This window comes from Mustelus asterias, chromosome 13 (genome assembly GCF_964213995.1).
Source record: "Mustelus asterias chromosome 13, sMusAst1.hap1.1, whole genome shotgun sequence".
NCBI classification, from domain to species: domain Eukaryota; kingdom Metazoa; phylum Chordata; class Chondrichthyes; order Carcharhiniformes; family Triakidae; genus Mustelus; species Mustelus asterias.
Window position 1 is genome coordinate 46,540,420 of NC_135813.1, and position 16,352 is coordinate 46,556,771.

At 44.5% G+C, this 16,352-nt stretch overlaps 1 protein-coding gene across 1 annotated transcript in view; it reads left to right on the forward strand.

Moving 5' to 3' along the window:
- Window positions 1–16,352, forward strand: part of grin1a (glutamate receptor, ionotropic, N-methyl D-aspartate 1a) — a 284,384-nt gene that overhangs the window by 219,612 nt on the left and 48,420 nt on the right. Inside the window, exons 13-17 of the mRNA XM_078227534.1 lie at window positions 5,488–5,606; window positions 6,385–6,497; window positions 7,922–8,070; window positions 8,880–9,037; window positions 13,297–13,458. Coding sequence (XP_078083660.1) covers window positions 5,488–5,606; window positions 6,385–6,497; window positions 7,922–8,070; window positions 8,880–9,037; window positions 13,297–13,458 — 701 coding nt within the window. The remainder of the gene's footprint in view (window positions 1–5,487; window positions 5,607–6,384; window positions 6,498–7,921; window positions 8,071–8,879; window positions 9,038–13,296; window positions 13,459–16,352) is intronic.

Genomic DNA, 16,352 nt, shown 5'->3' on the forward strand with positions numbered 1-16,352 from the left:
AGAAGAAACCCACGCAGACATGGGGAGAATGTGCAGACTCCGCACACAAAGTAACCCAAGTTGGGAATCGAACCCAGGTCCCGGCGCTGTGAAGCAGCAGGGCTAACCACTGTGCCAATCCACTGGGCTGCTTTGCCCTGCGTGTTGTTGGAGCCACGTTCATTCAGGCAAGTGGAGAATATTCCATCACACTCCTACTTACGCCTTGTAAGTGATGGACATGCTTTGGGGAGTCAGGACGTTTACTCTCCATAGAGTTCCTAGTCTCTGGCCTGTTCTTATAGCCGCAGTATGTATATGACTAGTCCAGTTCACTTTCTGATCAATGGTAACCCCCAGGATGTTGATAGTATGGGAATTCAGTGATGGTAATGTCATTGAATGTCAAGGTGCGATGGTTAGATTATCTTCTCTACAGAAGGGATTAAGATTCCAGAGTAAGCAGGAGAAGTAACAGTTAAGGAAAATAAAGTCTCTAGTTAAGAGTTTGGAAAACTGATTAGTGATAGACCAGAAGTAAAAACAGGAAATGGTCAAAATACTCAGCAGATCAGGCAGCATGTGCAGAGAGAAACATTGTTCATGCTTTGTTCTGATATGATCCTTCATCAGATTTGAGGGAAGACAGAAATGTCACAGTTTACAGCACACTCTCAAACAGTTCTGCCACCTTCAATGAAATACACCCATGTCCCTCTTTTCCTGCACATCATTGAGAGTCGCACCCTTTATTTTATACTGTCTCTCCATGTTCTTCCTGCCAAAATGAATAATTCACGCTTTTCTGCATTGAATTTCATCTGCCACTCCCATTTCACAATCTGTCTGTGTTCTTTTGATGTTCCACATTATCCTCATCACAGTTCACGATTCTTCAAAATTTTGTAACTGTGGCCTATACACAAAGCTTCCAGTCATTAATATTTATCAGGAAGAGCAGGGCTCCAAACACAGACCCCTGGGGAACTCCATCTTCCTCTGTTCTGATAAACAACTGTTCACCACTACTCTCTGTTTCCTGTCACACAGTCATGATGTGGAGATGTCGGCGTTGGACTGGGGTGAACACAGTAAGAAGTCTCACAACACCAGGTTAAAGTCAGCGCTCCGAAAGCTTATGGTATTTGCTACCAAATAAACCTGTTGGACTTTAACCTGGTGTTGTGAGACTTCTCCTGTCACACAGCCAATGTCATACCCATGTTGTTACTGTCCCGTTTATCCCTTTGTTCACGAGTCTATTGTGTAGCACTTTATCAAATGTCTTTTGGAAGTCCATGCTCATCACATCAACTGCATTACCTTCATTAATCTTGTCACAGACACACTATCCAATATCTCCTCCTTATCAAATTTAAACCCTTCAAGAAACTGAACTGCCAACTCTTCCACCATGACCTGTGCAAAATCATCTTCCTTGGGAAAGATGGATGCAAAGTATTAATTTGATATCTCATCTCTGCTCCTTGGTTCAATGCATAAATCTCCTTTTTTGGTCCCCAGTTAGCCACTGCTCCTTTTACCACCATTTTAATATTTATGTGCCTATAGAAGACTTTTGGATTCTGTTTTGTGTTATCTTCCAGTCTCTGCTCATATTCTCTCTTTGCTTCCTCTGATTTGCTTTTCCAGTTCCCTCTGAACCTTCTATATTCAGCTTGGTTCTGAGTTGACATTTGTCATAAACACACCTTTACTTCTTCAACTATCTTTTTTTGATATCCAGGAAGCTCTGAAATTTTTGACCTTACCTTTTCCCTTTGTGGGACCATACCTTGACTATGCCCCAACTATCTCTTCTTCAAAGGTGCCCATTGTTCAGGTACAGTTTTGCCTCTCAGCCTTTTACCCCAATTTATTTGACCCAAATCAGTTCTTACCCTTTTGAAGTTGGCTTTCCCATTGGTCTCATTTTGAATCATTATTTGTCCTTTTCCATAATCAGCCTAAACGTTGTGATACAATAATCACCATTCTCTAAATGATCCCCTACTGACACTTGATCCACTTGGCCAACCTCATGTCCCCAAGAACCAGGTCTCGCAATGCCTCCTCTCTCATTGGATTGGAAATATATTGCTGTAGCAAATTCTCCTAAAAATACTCTCAGAACCCTTGCCCCTTTCTGCCCTTTACACTTTGCTCTCCCAGTCTATATTTGGATAATTGAAGTCTTCCATTATAACTACTCTATCATTCTTGCAATTCACTTTAATTTCTTTGAAAATTTACTTCCCGACACCCTTTTCACTAGTTAATATCCTATAGGTTACACCGAGCAATGTAATCGCACCTTTTTTATTTCTTAGCTCTAACCAGATAGATTCTGCCCTTGACCCCTTGTAGTGATCTTCTCACTGCAGCACTGCAATGTTCTTCTTAATCAATACCGTCACTCTTCCCCTTTTCTTTCTTCCTTTTCTCCATGTATTCAGGAATATTTAGGAGAATTCCCATCTCAGGCACTTTGAAAAGGGCCTGCCTGTGTGCTGCAACACTTTGTTGAACGCAATTAAAAAATGATTAAAACAGAAAACAGCCCATGAGCACTCACCCCCCACTTATAATCTCCATGCCCCATATGTGTCAACCTATGCCATCTCACGCCCCCATTCCCATAGCCCCTCATACCCCCATGTGCCCCACATCCCTATGGCTCTTTATAGCTGTATGCCAATTTAGGGCCAGCACATGACTCCACCCACCACCCTTTTCCCTTACCGCTCCATGCTAAAACACCTAGTATCCACGATGGACAAACCTCAGGAGTTATGTCAACATAAAGTAAAATTGTGTCTATTGGTGACATCACTATTTTAAACAAAAACACTCCCATTGATTTAAAAAATTATATACATTGAAATTCCTTCAATGAATCTCTTAGAACCAGAGAACCATAGAAAATTACAGCTCAGAAACAGGCCTTTTGGCCCTTCTTGTCTGTGCCGAACCATTTTTTACCTCGTCCCACTGACCTGCACTTGGAGCATATCTCTCCACACCCCTCTCATCCATGAACCCATCCAAGTTTTTCTTAAATGTTAAAAGTGACCCCGCATTTACCACTTTATCCGGCAGTTCATTCCACACTCCCACCACTCTCTGCGTGAAGAAGCCCCCCCTAATATTCCCTTTAAACTTTTCTCCTTTCACCCTTAACCCATGCCCTCTGGTTTTTTTCTCCCCTAGCCTCAGCGGAAAAAGCCTGCTTGCATTCACTCTATCTATACCCATCAAAATCTTATTCACCTCTATCAAATCTCCCCTCAATCTTCTACGCTCCAGGGAATAAAGTCCCAACCTATTCAATCTCTCTCTGTAACTCAGCTTCTCAAGTCCCGGCAACATCCTTGTGAACCTTCTCTGCACTCTTTCAACCTTATTTACATCCTTCCTGTAACTAGGTGACCAAAACTGTACACAATACTCCAAATTTGGCCTCACCAATGCCTTATATAACCTTACCATAACACTCCAACTTTTATACTCGATACTACGATTTATAAAGGCCAATGTACCAAAGGCACTCTTTACGACCCTATCCACCTGTGACGTCACTTTTAGGGAATTCTGTACCTGTATTCCCAGATCCCTCTGTTCAACTGCACTCTTCAGAGTCCTACCATTTACCCTGTACGTTCTACTTTGGTTTGTCCTTCCAAAGTGCAATATCTCACACTTGTCTGCGTTAAATTCCATTTGCCATTTTTCAGCCCATTTTTCTAGTTGGTCCAAATCCCTCTGCAAACTTTGAAAACCTTCCTCACTGTCCACTACACCTCCAATCTTTGTATCATCAGCAAACTTGCTGATCCAATTTACCACATTATCATCCAGATCATTGATATAGATGACAAACAACAATGGACCCAACACCGATCCCTGCGGCACACCACTAGTCACAGGCCTCCACTCAGAGAAGCAATCCTCCACAACCACTCTCTGGCTTCTTCCACTGAGCCAGTGTCTAATCTAATTTACTACCTCCCCATGTATACCTAGCGACTGAACCTTCCTAACTAACCTCCCATGAGGGACCTTGTCAAAGGCCTTGCTGAAATCCAGGTAGACAACATCCACTGCCTTCCCTTCATCCACTTTCCTGGTAACCTCCTCGAAAAACTCTAATAGAAATCATAGAAACCCTACAGTGCAGAAGGAGGCCATTCGGCCCATCGAGTCTGCACCAACCACAATCCCACCGAGGCCCTACCCCCACATATTTTACCCGCTAATCCCTCTAACCTACGCATCCCAGGACTCTAAGGGGAATTTTTTTTTTAACCTGGCCAATCAACCTAACCCGCACATCTTTGGACTGTGGGAGGAAACCGGAGCACCCGGAGGAAACCCGCGCAGACACGAGGAGAATGTGCAAACTCCACACAGACAGTGACCTGAGCCGGGAATCGAACCCGGGACCCTGGAGCTGTGAAGCAGCAGTGCTAACCACTGTGCTACCGTGCCGATTGGTCCAACATGACCTACCACGCACAAAGTCCCTGTCTATCCAAATATTTGTAGATCCTATCCCTTATCACACCTTCCAATAACTTGCCCACCACCGACGTCAAACTTACTGGCCTATAATTTCCCGGATTTCTTTTGGAAACTTTTTTAAACAACGGAACAACATGAGCCACCCTCCAATCATCCGGCACCTCCCCTGTGAAGACTGACACTTTAAATATATGAAATATATTGAAATATATTGAAATATATGCTCCATATATATCATATATTGCTCCAATATATCATATATTGAAATATATGAAATCTTATGAAGAAAAATTATTCCATTACCACTTGGAACTGTCAATCAAATCGTTCACTTAACAGGCACCCACTGTGATATTATTAGATTGCAAAATCAGTTATTGCAACCCACATCTCATTATGATAACCCTCAGGCTCATGTCAATAGACAGAATAAAATATCAATTGATTTTTTAAATGAAACCCCAGGCTGAGTTTTTGTATTTAAAGCCCAGCAGAGTTAAATCCATTGACAGTCTGACAGTTCCAATTAATTCATGCACTTTTTGCACATGTTTACTTTTAACAATTCCAAAGAATGCCTTACCTCTCTCAAAGGTGCCATATCCACAGGGTAATCTGGCAATCCAAATGAATCCAGCAAGTTCATTCCCTCTCTCCCTGCTTACTGCAGGGTGACCATATCAGTAAACATGTTATCCATGAGGATCTCAAGCTTGTGGATGTGCTGCAGTGATGCCAACTGCTGCTCAGAATCTGAAACTTGGTAATGAGTGATTTTGATAGCTGTCATCCTCTTGGGTAGGAAATAGTGGCCTGAGCAGAAAGAGACAGCAAGTACATTGAAGCTTATGGGAAGTGAGAGATTGAGATATGCTTATTACGTTGTTTCGCAAAATTTCACTGATTCCACTACATTACATACACTGCTGTAAGAATGAGGCCAACCTTGTGTACGCTGACTGTTGTGTCTCTGTTTCTATTACCCAGGAAATTCCTCGCAGTACTCTGGATTCATTCATGCAGCCGTTTCAGAGCACATTGTGGCTTCTGGTGGGCCTATCTGTTCATGTGGTAGCTGTGATGCTTTATCTCTTGGATAGATTCAGGTTTGTGACAATTCACTTTCTCCTTTTCCTCCCTTTATCTGATCGGATCAGATGCCTGAATTTCCTCAGTCTCTGTTACTTTTACAGATTGAGATTAAGAGCTGTAGAGAGGGCGAGGTTGATAGGTGTGAAACAAATTGATGAATGGCAAGTCTGACAGTAAAGAAGTGACAGAATTATTAACTCAATACTTGATATATTTTCACCATGTCAGAGGTGTCCAAAATATCAATGGTAAAAAGGAACAAAGAAATAAATTGGGGCAAAGAAGTTAATGAATTTACTCTCAGTTTTCTTTTAATTAGTAATGGTGACATTACTCAGACTTTAGAATATCTAAATATTGAGAAGTTGATGGACTTCAACAATAAAAATAGAAAATGCTGGAAATACTCAGCGGAATTGGCAACATTGTAGAGCAAGAAACAGTGCTGATCACTGACACTGATGTGGATTGAGGTAACCCAACGTTAACCAGCCCTATACTACTGCAACAGGATGCCACCCAACAGCATGACAGTCTGAGGTAAATTAGGGAAATTTCATCAGTTGGTTGCCCAAACGTCAAAATCGACCCCATTGTATTTTAGTGAAAACCAGTGATTATTGTGACAACAGTGTAAATAGTAATTTTGTACCATTAACTTCCAATATTTCATTCTGTATCAAGGACTCTATCTTGTGAGGAAGACTTGTCAAGGATAATCTTTGATTGTAACATAAATTGGCAACCCATAGATCTCTGGTGGTTGTAACATCTGAAGCTTCTTTCTTCCAGTCCTTTTGGGAGGTTTAAAGTGAACAGTGAGGAGGAGGAGGAAGATGCACTGACCCTGTCCTCAGCAATGTGGTTCTCCTGGGGTGTCCTCTTGAATTCCGGGATTGGAGAAGGTAAGAGGGAGGAAGGCTGGGTACCTGCAGCATAAAGAGCCTCAGAGAATAATTACAGTCTCCTACCGACGGTAATAATTCAGTTTCTCGTTTGCAGTTAGTCATAGAGTCATAGAGGTTTACAGCATGGAAACAGGCCCTTTGGCCCAACTTGTCCATGCCGCCCTTTTTTGTTTAAAACTCCTAAACTAATCCCAATTGCCCGCATTTGGCCCACATCCCTCTATACCCATCGTACCCATATAACTATCTAAATGCTTTTTAAAAGATAAAATTGTACCCGCCTCTACTACTACCTCTGGCAGCTTGTTCCAGACACTCACCACCCTCTGTGTGAAAAAATTGCCCCTCTGGGCACTTTTGTATCTCTCCCCTCTCACCTTAAACCTATGCCCTCTAGTTTTAGACTCCTCTACCTTTGAATGCAGTCAGCCTGCATTCAACAGAAACTCCCATTTCCCAATCAATTCTCCTGCTCTGATTCCCAAGCTGTCATGCGGTTTGCTACATAATTATAGATATAAATCAATATTTTTCATATTAAAAATAGTGATTTTAATATGGGGGGTCTATATTCCCTGATCCAGTTATCCATTCTGTCTAGCCCCGTCTCATCAGAAGATTCATTTGGGCTTGATTCCCTCTGTATAAACTATGGGAAATTTACTTGTTAAAAATTCAATCCAATTCTCAGTTGGTTCATTTATAATGAAGCATAGTCATCAAAAAGACCACTCTGAGTCAATTGTAAGTGTCTGGATGCTCAGGCAATTGGAACTTTCAAGACTTAAGTTGATAGATTTTTATTTGGTATGGGTATCATTGAAATCATAGAATCCCTACAATGGAGAAGGAGGCCATTCGACCCATTGAGTCTGCACTGACCACAATCCCACCCAGGCTCTATCCCCATAACCCCATGCATTTATCCTAGCTAGTCCCCCTATTACTAAGAGACAATTTAGTATGGCCAATCCACCTAACCCACACATCTTTTGATTGTGGGAGGAAACTGGAGCACCCGGAGGAAACCCACGCGGACACAGGGAGAATGTGCAAACTCCACAGACATGGAGTTAAGGTGGGTGAATGACGTTGAAGTTCAGTTCAGCCATGATCTAATTAGTGGTACAGTAGACCGGAGGAGCTGAATGGCCTCTCCCTGTTCTGATGTTCTAATGCCTGCTCCTATGCTCCAAGACACACACATCACCAAATGAGCGGGGGAGAATGAACAATTGACTTGGGAGAAGGCTAGAGTTTCATAAGCATTGCATTTGGAGAGTGCTTTCTGGTGCTCTGGAATCTGAGAAAAACTGATTAGAAAGTGGAAAGTGAAGTGTCTTAACAGTACAGAGAGGGTAGATGGTAAAGAATGAAGTCGCTTAGCTCTAACATGGTGCCTCTCCAATCTGCGTTCCCAGGGGCTCCGAGAAGTTTTTCTGCTCGAATCTTGGGCATGGTTTGGGCTGGATTTGCTATGATTATTGTTGCCTCATACACTGCCAACCTGGCAGCTTTCCTGGTGTTGGACAGACCTGAGGAACGGATCACCGGAATCAACGATCCCAGGGTAAAGCTTTCACGCTAATATCACTGCTCAAAGTGCTGCAGCGATAGCACACCACAGAGCACATGTCTCACGATTCTCACATCCTCAGATTGCATGAGCTGTTCAGCAGAGCTTTTTAAACCACATCTCTGAATTCAATTATAGAAGTTACCACTGCCACCTAGTGATAACATTGCTGTTCATTAATGTTAGAATTCCCCACACTTCCACACTCAAATCTGAGATCATATTTTCACATGGCCACAACAGTTGACCCCAGGTATTAACGTTTTTTTGGAACAAGTCTGGGGAATGCTTCTCCAGAAAGTAGTGATTTTTCACGCATTATTTGGAAAGTATTTTAATAGCATGCTGTAGACTTTTTGTACATATTTCAGATGCATACACGTTGTTGGATAGCTACCAGCTGTATCAGGCCCATTGTGGCAATCTCCTCTGCTTTTTGACATTTCTTTCAATGAATTTCTTACTGAGACACTTTAGTGAGCCTAGTGTTAACCAGAGTAACCACAAACACTTCGGATCAACATAAAATGCTTCTTTATCTATTATTTTTCCCTGGTATTTTGTTGTAGTAGGGAAGGTTAAACAAAACTACTATTAAAATTGCCATTTTACTCTAATCTGAAGTCCACACTGGAATTGCCTTCCTAACTCACTAACTGTGGGATAGATTTTCAATGGAAATGTCAATTGTGTCATTTCTGAACTGGCGGCTGATACCCAGGTGAAAATCTACCTCAGTGTCTCTAGTCATTGCAAATTTGAAAAACCCAAACTCTTATAACTCACTGTTATTTTGTTTACAGCTGCGAAATCCTTCCGATAAGTTTATCTATGCTACAGTGAAGCAGAGCTCTGTGGATATCTACTTCCGCAGGCAGGTGGAACTGAGCACCATGTACCGACACATGGAGAAACACAATTATGAAAATGCAGCTGATGCTATCCAGGCTGTACGAGATGGGTAATACTTTCAACAACCATTCATTAATCCTTCCCATACTGTTCCTGGAGATACAAAGTCATGGCACTTTTCCCTGTACAGTCCTGACCGCTTGCAAGCCAGATAGTTCAATTTTCCATCTCTCAACCTTACTAGGTTAACTGATGTCAGGAGAAGCAGCATTGAGATTTCTACAATTTCTTTTAGCAGCCGCGACTAATGAAGTAAATATCAGCCAGCGACTCTCGACCACAAAAGCATATAGTGAATGTTGCGAATGGTCCATAGTCATTTAGCCAGATGGCATTCATTCTCTAAAAATCACACCTGAAACATGGGACCACTTGGTGAGATTGTGCAAGATGTGGTGTCTATGATGGATGCACTGGGTGATGCAGTGCATATTGAGGGTGATGCACTGAACCAGTCAGTGCAGGTTGTGTGTCTGAGCTACACAGGAACTCTCAGATTCCATCTCGAGTTGTTAATGTTAGTTGATCTCAGCTTGTGCAGCAGTTAGATGCACGATTGACATCAGTATCATGGGGTTAGTGAACAGGGAAAAATCAGACAAGGTTCCCAGTCACAATCCAGAAAAGTCTGAAAAACACATTCTTGTCAACTGAGAACCTGTTTGAGGTTAAAGCCTGGTCTGTATATCCTTGGAGTACAGGTCAGAAATCCCGAAGTCTGTGAGGCTGAAGCCCAAGAAGGAGTCTTCCAATGTACATAAAGAAAGAGCTGCATTTATATAGCACCTTTCACAACTGGACAACCCAAAACACCTTCCAGTCAATGAAGGCCCTGGAGTGAAGCTTGGGGCAGTGCCTGCGCCTTAGATTAGAGCTCAGGCCAAAGCTGTGGCCACTCAGTCAAACTGTGACGGGCAAGGGTGGTGTGGTCCATTCAGGGAGCAAGTGAAAGACAAGTCATCAATGTGGTGGCCAGCACCTGAACCACTGGCCGTCGAGATGCAGCTGCCAAGGTGAATGGGAAAAGGGCGAACCCTGGGAGACAAAAGCTAACCTTCACTTTTGCAGTGGTGTGTGCAAGGGAGAGATGGAGCCTGTGTAACTGGCTACCATTCTCCTGGCACATAGAGAGGAAAAGAGACATCAGTGGGGGGCCTGGCTCTCCAGGGGCACAAGAAGAACTCTGAGGAGGAATGGGTGCTTCACTGCCATAGTAGGGACCCCAGAGAGTGGCTGCTCAGAGGCATCATTCCAGACCCCAAACGGCTGACCTTCCTGCAGGCAAGTCAGAAGCAGTGTCGGCGAAGACTTCATCTGTCAAGGGAACTGCTGCCTCACTTATGTACCCTTCTGCAGGAGTTGGTGCCACAGAGACTTGTAGGGCATCCACTCCCTGCGGCATTGGAAATCACAGCACTCTCAATGTTTACACAACTGGTTCTTTCCAGGGCTCCACATGTGTTCTTTGCGGCCTCGCGCAAACCTCCGCAGGTAGGTGCATCCAGGAGTTGTCGGATGCACTCTTCACTAGAGCACACAATTGAGTCTGTTTCGACCGGGATTTGCTCAGCTGTTTAGCTTTCTGCAAGTGCAGGGTATCATTGACTGCAGTCGCGTAGCTCTCCGACACCCATGGCATCAAGGAGTACAGTTCGTGAACTGCAAGGGCTCCCACTCACAAAATGTTCAACTGGTCAGCGATCACACCAAATGCATCCTCCGGTGTGTCCTTGCTTCCCAGGGAGTGTACATGATTCATACATCCTGAGCCACTCACAGATCCCCGCCATGTTTGAGGATCCACAATGACTACAGTGATGGCTCTTTGGGGACAAAAGATACCCATTTAGGACGTGGTTGATGATGCCAGCAGATTCAGTGAGCTCATACTACTACTCACACTTTGGTGGAACAGACCATAGTGATGTTAATGATTAGGTTCTGGTGCCTGGGCTGGGCTGGTGGAGCTTTGCAATACAGTCCACAGAGTATGTCACGCATCTTGGTGATCTGCTACACCCTTCATAGCCGGGCGCTGCAACAGAGCGAGGAACTGGCTGAGGAGGAGATGGAGGAGCAGCACGATGAGAAGCATGTCGAGGTGGACAACAAAGAGGAGGTCTTGGAAGGGAGGACGATGGCCAGGAGCCAATGGCAATGGCCAAGAGGGGCAGACGAGTTCCGGACGCCCTCATAGTTGCCTGATTCATTGATGGTAATGAGACAAATCACTGAGGACATCCCATCATCTTGACATCCCTTCCATGGGCATTGCTCTGAAACCTGACTGCTGACAACACACACCCTCACTGATAAAGCTCCTGTCACGGGAGACAGCAGTTGCCCACAGTCCCAGCAGCTGGAGTGAGCTTGAGAAGCCCTGCTGTCCTCTAGCATTGGCACTGATGGATCCCGGCAATCGCCCGCACCACGAAGCGCGCGTCCAGCGCCACGGAGCGCGCATCCCGTGCTACGAAGTGCGCGTTCCGCAGCACAGAGCGCACGTCCCGCAGCAGTGCAGGACAGAAATCTTGCACCAAGGTTTCCACGGCGGCCACCACTCTCGCTGTGTTGATCTGGTGGCCACGGAGTGTTGGCACTGTCACCTTGGACAGAAGACAATAGGACTCCTCATTCTGTCGTGCAATTCAAAGTGTGTACCAGACATCATTTCCTGATGCCCAGAGGCACATCAGCTGATTGGGCCTCAGTAGATTTTTGGCCTCCAGCAATTTTCTGAGTGGCAGCACCCTGGGTCATCCCTGTCTCCACTTGCTGTGGATCAGAGAAAGGGAGGTCCTCACCAGTTTGTGACCCCCAAGGCTTCTTTAAAACTCGGTCCCACCAAAATGTATTTCTCTGCGTTGGTGGAGGGTGTGGATGAAAGCTATGACAGTTCTTCAATGTCCACATCTGGGGAATCATCTTAGCTGATGTTGGAACTCTTGTGGATCTGGCTAGTGGACTTCCTGAGCTGCTCCCCTTGTGTGCCTATGAGAGGAGGGAGATTTCTTTATGATTGGCAAGTGCCTTCATTTACAGGAGACATGAGTCACATCACTTTGGTGTGATGGATGATGGTGTACTGGATCCTCACTTGGTTTATCAGCGCCCACATCACCATTGGCACAGGAGCAGTCGACTTCCTCCACAACCAGCTGGAGGATTCCCTCCTCAAAGTCAGAGAGGACTTTCAACTCAGGCATCCCTCCACCCATCTGGGATCTCTCCCTCTTGCTATGTGTCAGCTTGTCCTGCATGAAGACAGACAGAGTGTAAGCAGGACACTTGTCAGGGCAGATGCTAAGGATACTTGGCATGTGTGGTTGGTGAATGGGAGCAGTGAGGTGATGAGCACATGACCCGCAGGGGAGATGAAGATGTGTGTGGGAGAGCGAGGTGTGTGTCCACTGAGTTGGCAGTGAGTGAGCTCCCTGTGAGTGTGTGATGGGTGTGTGTGAGTTAGAGTGGAGATGGGAAGGGAGACTTACCCTGGTTGAACGGAGGAGATCATTCATCCTTTTGTGGCACTAATTGCCCGTCCTCTGCAGGGAGTTGGCGCTGACCAGCACTGCCACCACCTCCCACGTTGGGTTGGTGTCCCTGATAGTTAGGTTCCTCCCTGTGTGAGGATACAGGATGTCTTGCCACTCCTCCACAGCACCCAGCAGTCTGTTGAGGGAGGCATCTGGGAACCTGGGGCAGATCCCCTTGCAGCCATGAGTAGCTGTAGACCAAGAAGTGGCTGGGGTGTGCTGGAACTCCCTCATGATTAAAGTGATGGGATGATGGCGGGATGGGTCAATCCAAGGTTATGGTGCCAGCATGAATCATGTGAAAACCCGCCATCGCCACGAGCAGCTAAACACTGCTTTTCCCATCTGCTGCCATCAGACTTTGCTAAATATATGGAAAATTCCACCCTGTACCTCAAGAAGAGTTGGATTGGGATGAATTCCTATCTGACAATCTGGCTGGACTGTGAGAGAGAAAATTGATTCTTGTGATAGCAGTAGGCAGGAGGTCAGATGGTGCGGATTATGGCCTGTATATAATGCACACTGGATGTTATCATGCTCAATATTGTAAAGTGACATTGAAAATTTTTGTTAGATAAAACTAGTCACAGAATAGTCAAACCATGAAATGAATTTGGGTAGATGGCAAGGGGTTGTTTGATACAGTTAGTCCTGCTGCAATTCTGAAAGTGTTTTGGCGATATTTTAGAGATGTTGGGTTGTTAGACTATTCAGATCCTTTAATAGATACAGTGAAAACTGCTGTTAATCAGAGTTTGTTTCATTCTAGCAAATTGCACGCATTCATCTGGGACTCGGCAGTTCTGGAGTTCGAAGCCTCCCAGAAGTGTGACCTCATCACCACAGGGGAACTATTCTTCCGATCAGGGTTTGGCATTGGGATGCGCAAGGACAGCCCATGGAAACAGGCTGTCTCACTCGCTATATTGAGGTAAGGACACACTTTGCTAATGTTTCAGAAGCTAGGCTTATGACTGCACCTTTATCTTCTTGGAGAAATCAGTGTATGACATTGTTAGCTTAAAACTTTCTAATCTATCTGGCTTTCCCCGTCACTCTGTGCCCATCACATTTGGTTTATCTTACTCAAAGCTCAGCTCAGTCTAAATCAATCATTTCCCCCATATCCTCTCAAACTCAATCATCCTCCTCAAAACAAAGAGCAAAGAATAGTAAAGCACAGTAACAGGCCCTTCGGCCCACCAATTTTGTGCTGACATAGATGCCTCTCTAATATTTTCTTGCCTCTACGTGGTCCATATCCCTCCATTCGCTGTCTATTCATGTATCTATCCAGCTGCCTCTTGAATGTTGTTATAGAATCTGCTTCCACCGCCTCCTCCGGCAGTGTGTTCCAGGCATTCACCACCCTCTGTGTGAAAAACTTGCCCCATACATCTCTTTTAAACTTTCCCCCACTCACTTTCAATCTATGCCCCTAAGTAATTAACTCTTCGATCCTGGGAAAAAGACTCTGACTATCCATTCTATCCAACCCTGTCATAATCATGTAAACACAGTAAGAAGTCTCACAACACCAGGTTAAAGTCCAACAGGTTTATTTGGGAGCAAATACCATAAGCTTTCGGAGCAATGCTCCTTCGTCAGATGGAGTGGTCTCTGTTCTCAAACATGGCACAGACACAGAAATCAAATTACAGAATACTGATTAGAATGCAAATCTCTACAGAGATTTGCTGTAGAGATTTGCATTCTAATCAGTATTCTGTAATTTGATTTCTGTGTCTGTGCCCTGTTTGAGAACAGAGACCACTCCATCTGACGAAGGAGCATTGCTCCGAAAGCTTATGGTATTTGCTCCCAAATAAACCTGTTGGACTTTAACCTGGTGTTGTGAGACTTCTTACTGTGCTTACCCCAGTCCAACGCCGGCATCTCCACATCATAATCATGTAAACACAGTAAGTAGTCTCACAACACCAGGTTAAAGTCCAACAGGTTTATTTGGTAGCAAAAGCCACTAGCTTTCGGAGCGCTGCTCCTTCGTCAGGTAAGTGGGAGTTCTGTTCACAAACAGGGCATATAAAGACACAAACTCAATTTATAAAATAATGGTTGGAATGTGAGTCTTTACAGGTAATCCATATCCTCCAAACCAGGCAACATCCTGGTAAATCTCCTCTGCACCCTTTCCAATGCATCAACATCATTCCGGTAGTGTGACGATCAGAATTGTACACAATACCCCAAGGGTGCCTGACTAGAGTCTTATACAGCTGCAACATGATTTTCCAATTCCTATACTCAATGTCCCGACTGATGAAGGCTAGCATGCCATATGCCTTTTTGAACACCTTGTCCACCTGAGTTGCCACCTTCAGAGAACTGTGAATTTGCACGCCTAGATCCCTCTGTATGGTAATATTTCTAAGGGCTCTACCATTTACTGTATACTTTCCTTCTGCAGTAGACCTTCCAAATCGCATCACTTCACATTTGTCTGGGTTAAATTCCATCTACCATCTTTCGGCCCAGGTCTCTAGCCAATTTATATCTTGCTGCATCCTTTGACAATCCTCCTCACTATCCGCTACTCCCCCAATTTTTGGATGGAGTGCATAGTCAGAGTTTTTTTTCCCAGAGTCGAACAGTTAATTACTTGGAGGCATAGGCTGAAAGTGAGAGGGGGAAAGTTTAAAAGAGATGTATGGGGCAAGGTTTTCACATAGAGTGGTGAATGCCTGGAACACGCTGCCGGAGGAGATGGTGGAAGCAAATTCTATAACAACTTTCAAGAGGCATCTGGATAGATACATGAATAGACAGGAAATAGAAGTATATAGACCACGTAGAGGCAAGAATATTCACTAATCAGACCACCTACATTTTCCTCCAAATCATTTATATAAATATTACAAACAACAGCGGCCCCAGCACTGATCCTTGTGGAACACCGCTTATCACAGACCTCTACTTAGAAAAGTTACCTTCCACTGCTACTCTCTGCTCTCTATGCCCAAGCCAGTTTTGCATCCATCTTACCAATTCACCCCGGATCCCATATGACTTCACCTTCTGTATCAGCCTGCCATGAGGAACCTTATCGAAGGCTTTACTAAAGTCCATGTAGACAACATCCACTGCCCTGCCCTGGTCAATTTTTCTTGTCACTTCCTCAAATAACTCAAATCAAGTTTGTGAAACACGACCTCCCCTTCACAAAACCATGCTGCCTATCGCTAATAAGCCTATTCTCTTCCAGATGTGAGTACATCCTGTCCCTAAGAATCTTCTCCAATAATTTCCCCACCACTGACGTAAGGCTCACAGGCTTGTAATTTCCCAAATTGTCTCTTCTGCCCTTCTTAAACAGGAACAATGTTAGCTACGCTCCAATCCTCTGATACCTCGCCCGTGGCTAAAGAGATACAAAGATTTTGACCAAGGCCTCAGCAATTTCTTCCCTAGCCTCTCTCAGTATTCTGGGATAGACCCCCCTATGTGGTCCTAGGGACCTGTCCACCTTAATGTTTTTCAAAACCTCCAATACCTCCTCCCTTTTTATCACAACATGTCCTAGAATGTCAACATCCTCCTTTCTACACTCACCATCCACCACATCCTTCTCCTTTGTGAATACTGATACAAAGTACTCATTAAGGACCTCACCCATCTCATCTGGCTCCACACACAAATTCCCTCCACTGTCCTTGAGTGGACCTATCCTTTCCTTAGCTACCCTCTTCTTCCTTATTTATGCATAAAAAGCCTTGGTGGGGAAATTATTGGAGAAGATTCTCCTTAACCCTGTCTGCCAAGGACATTTCATGGCTCCTTTTTGCCCGCCTAAGTCCCTGTTTAAGT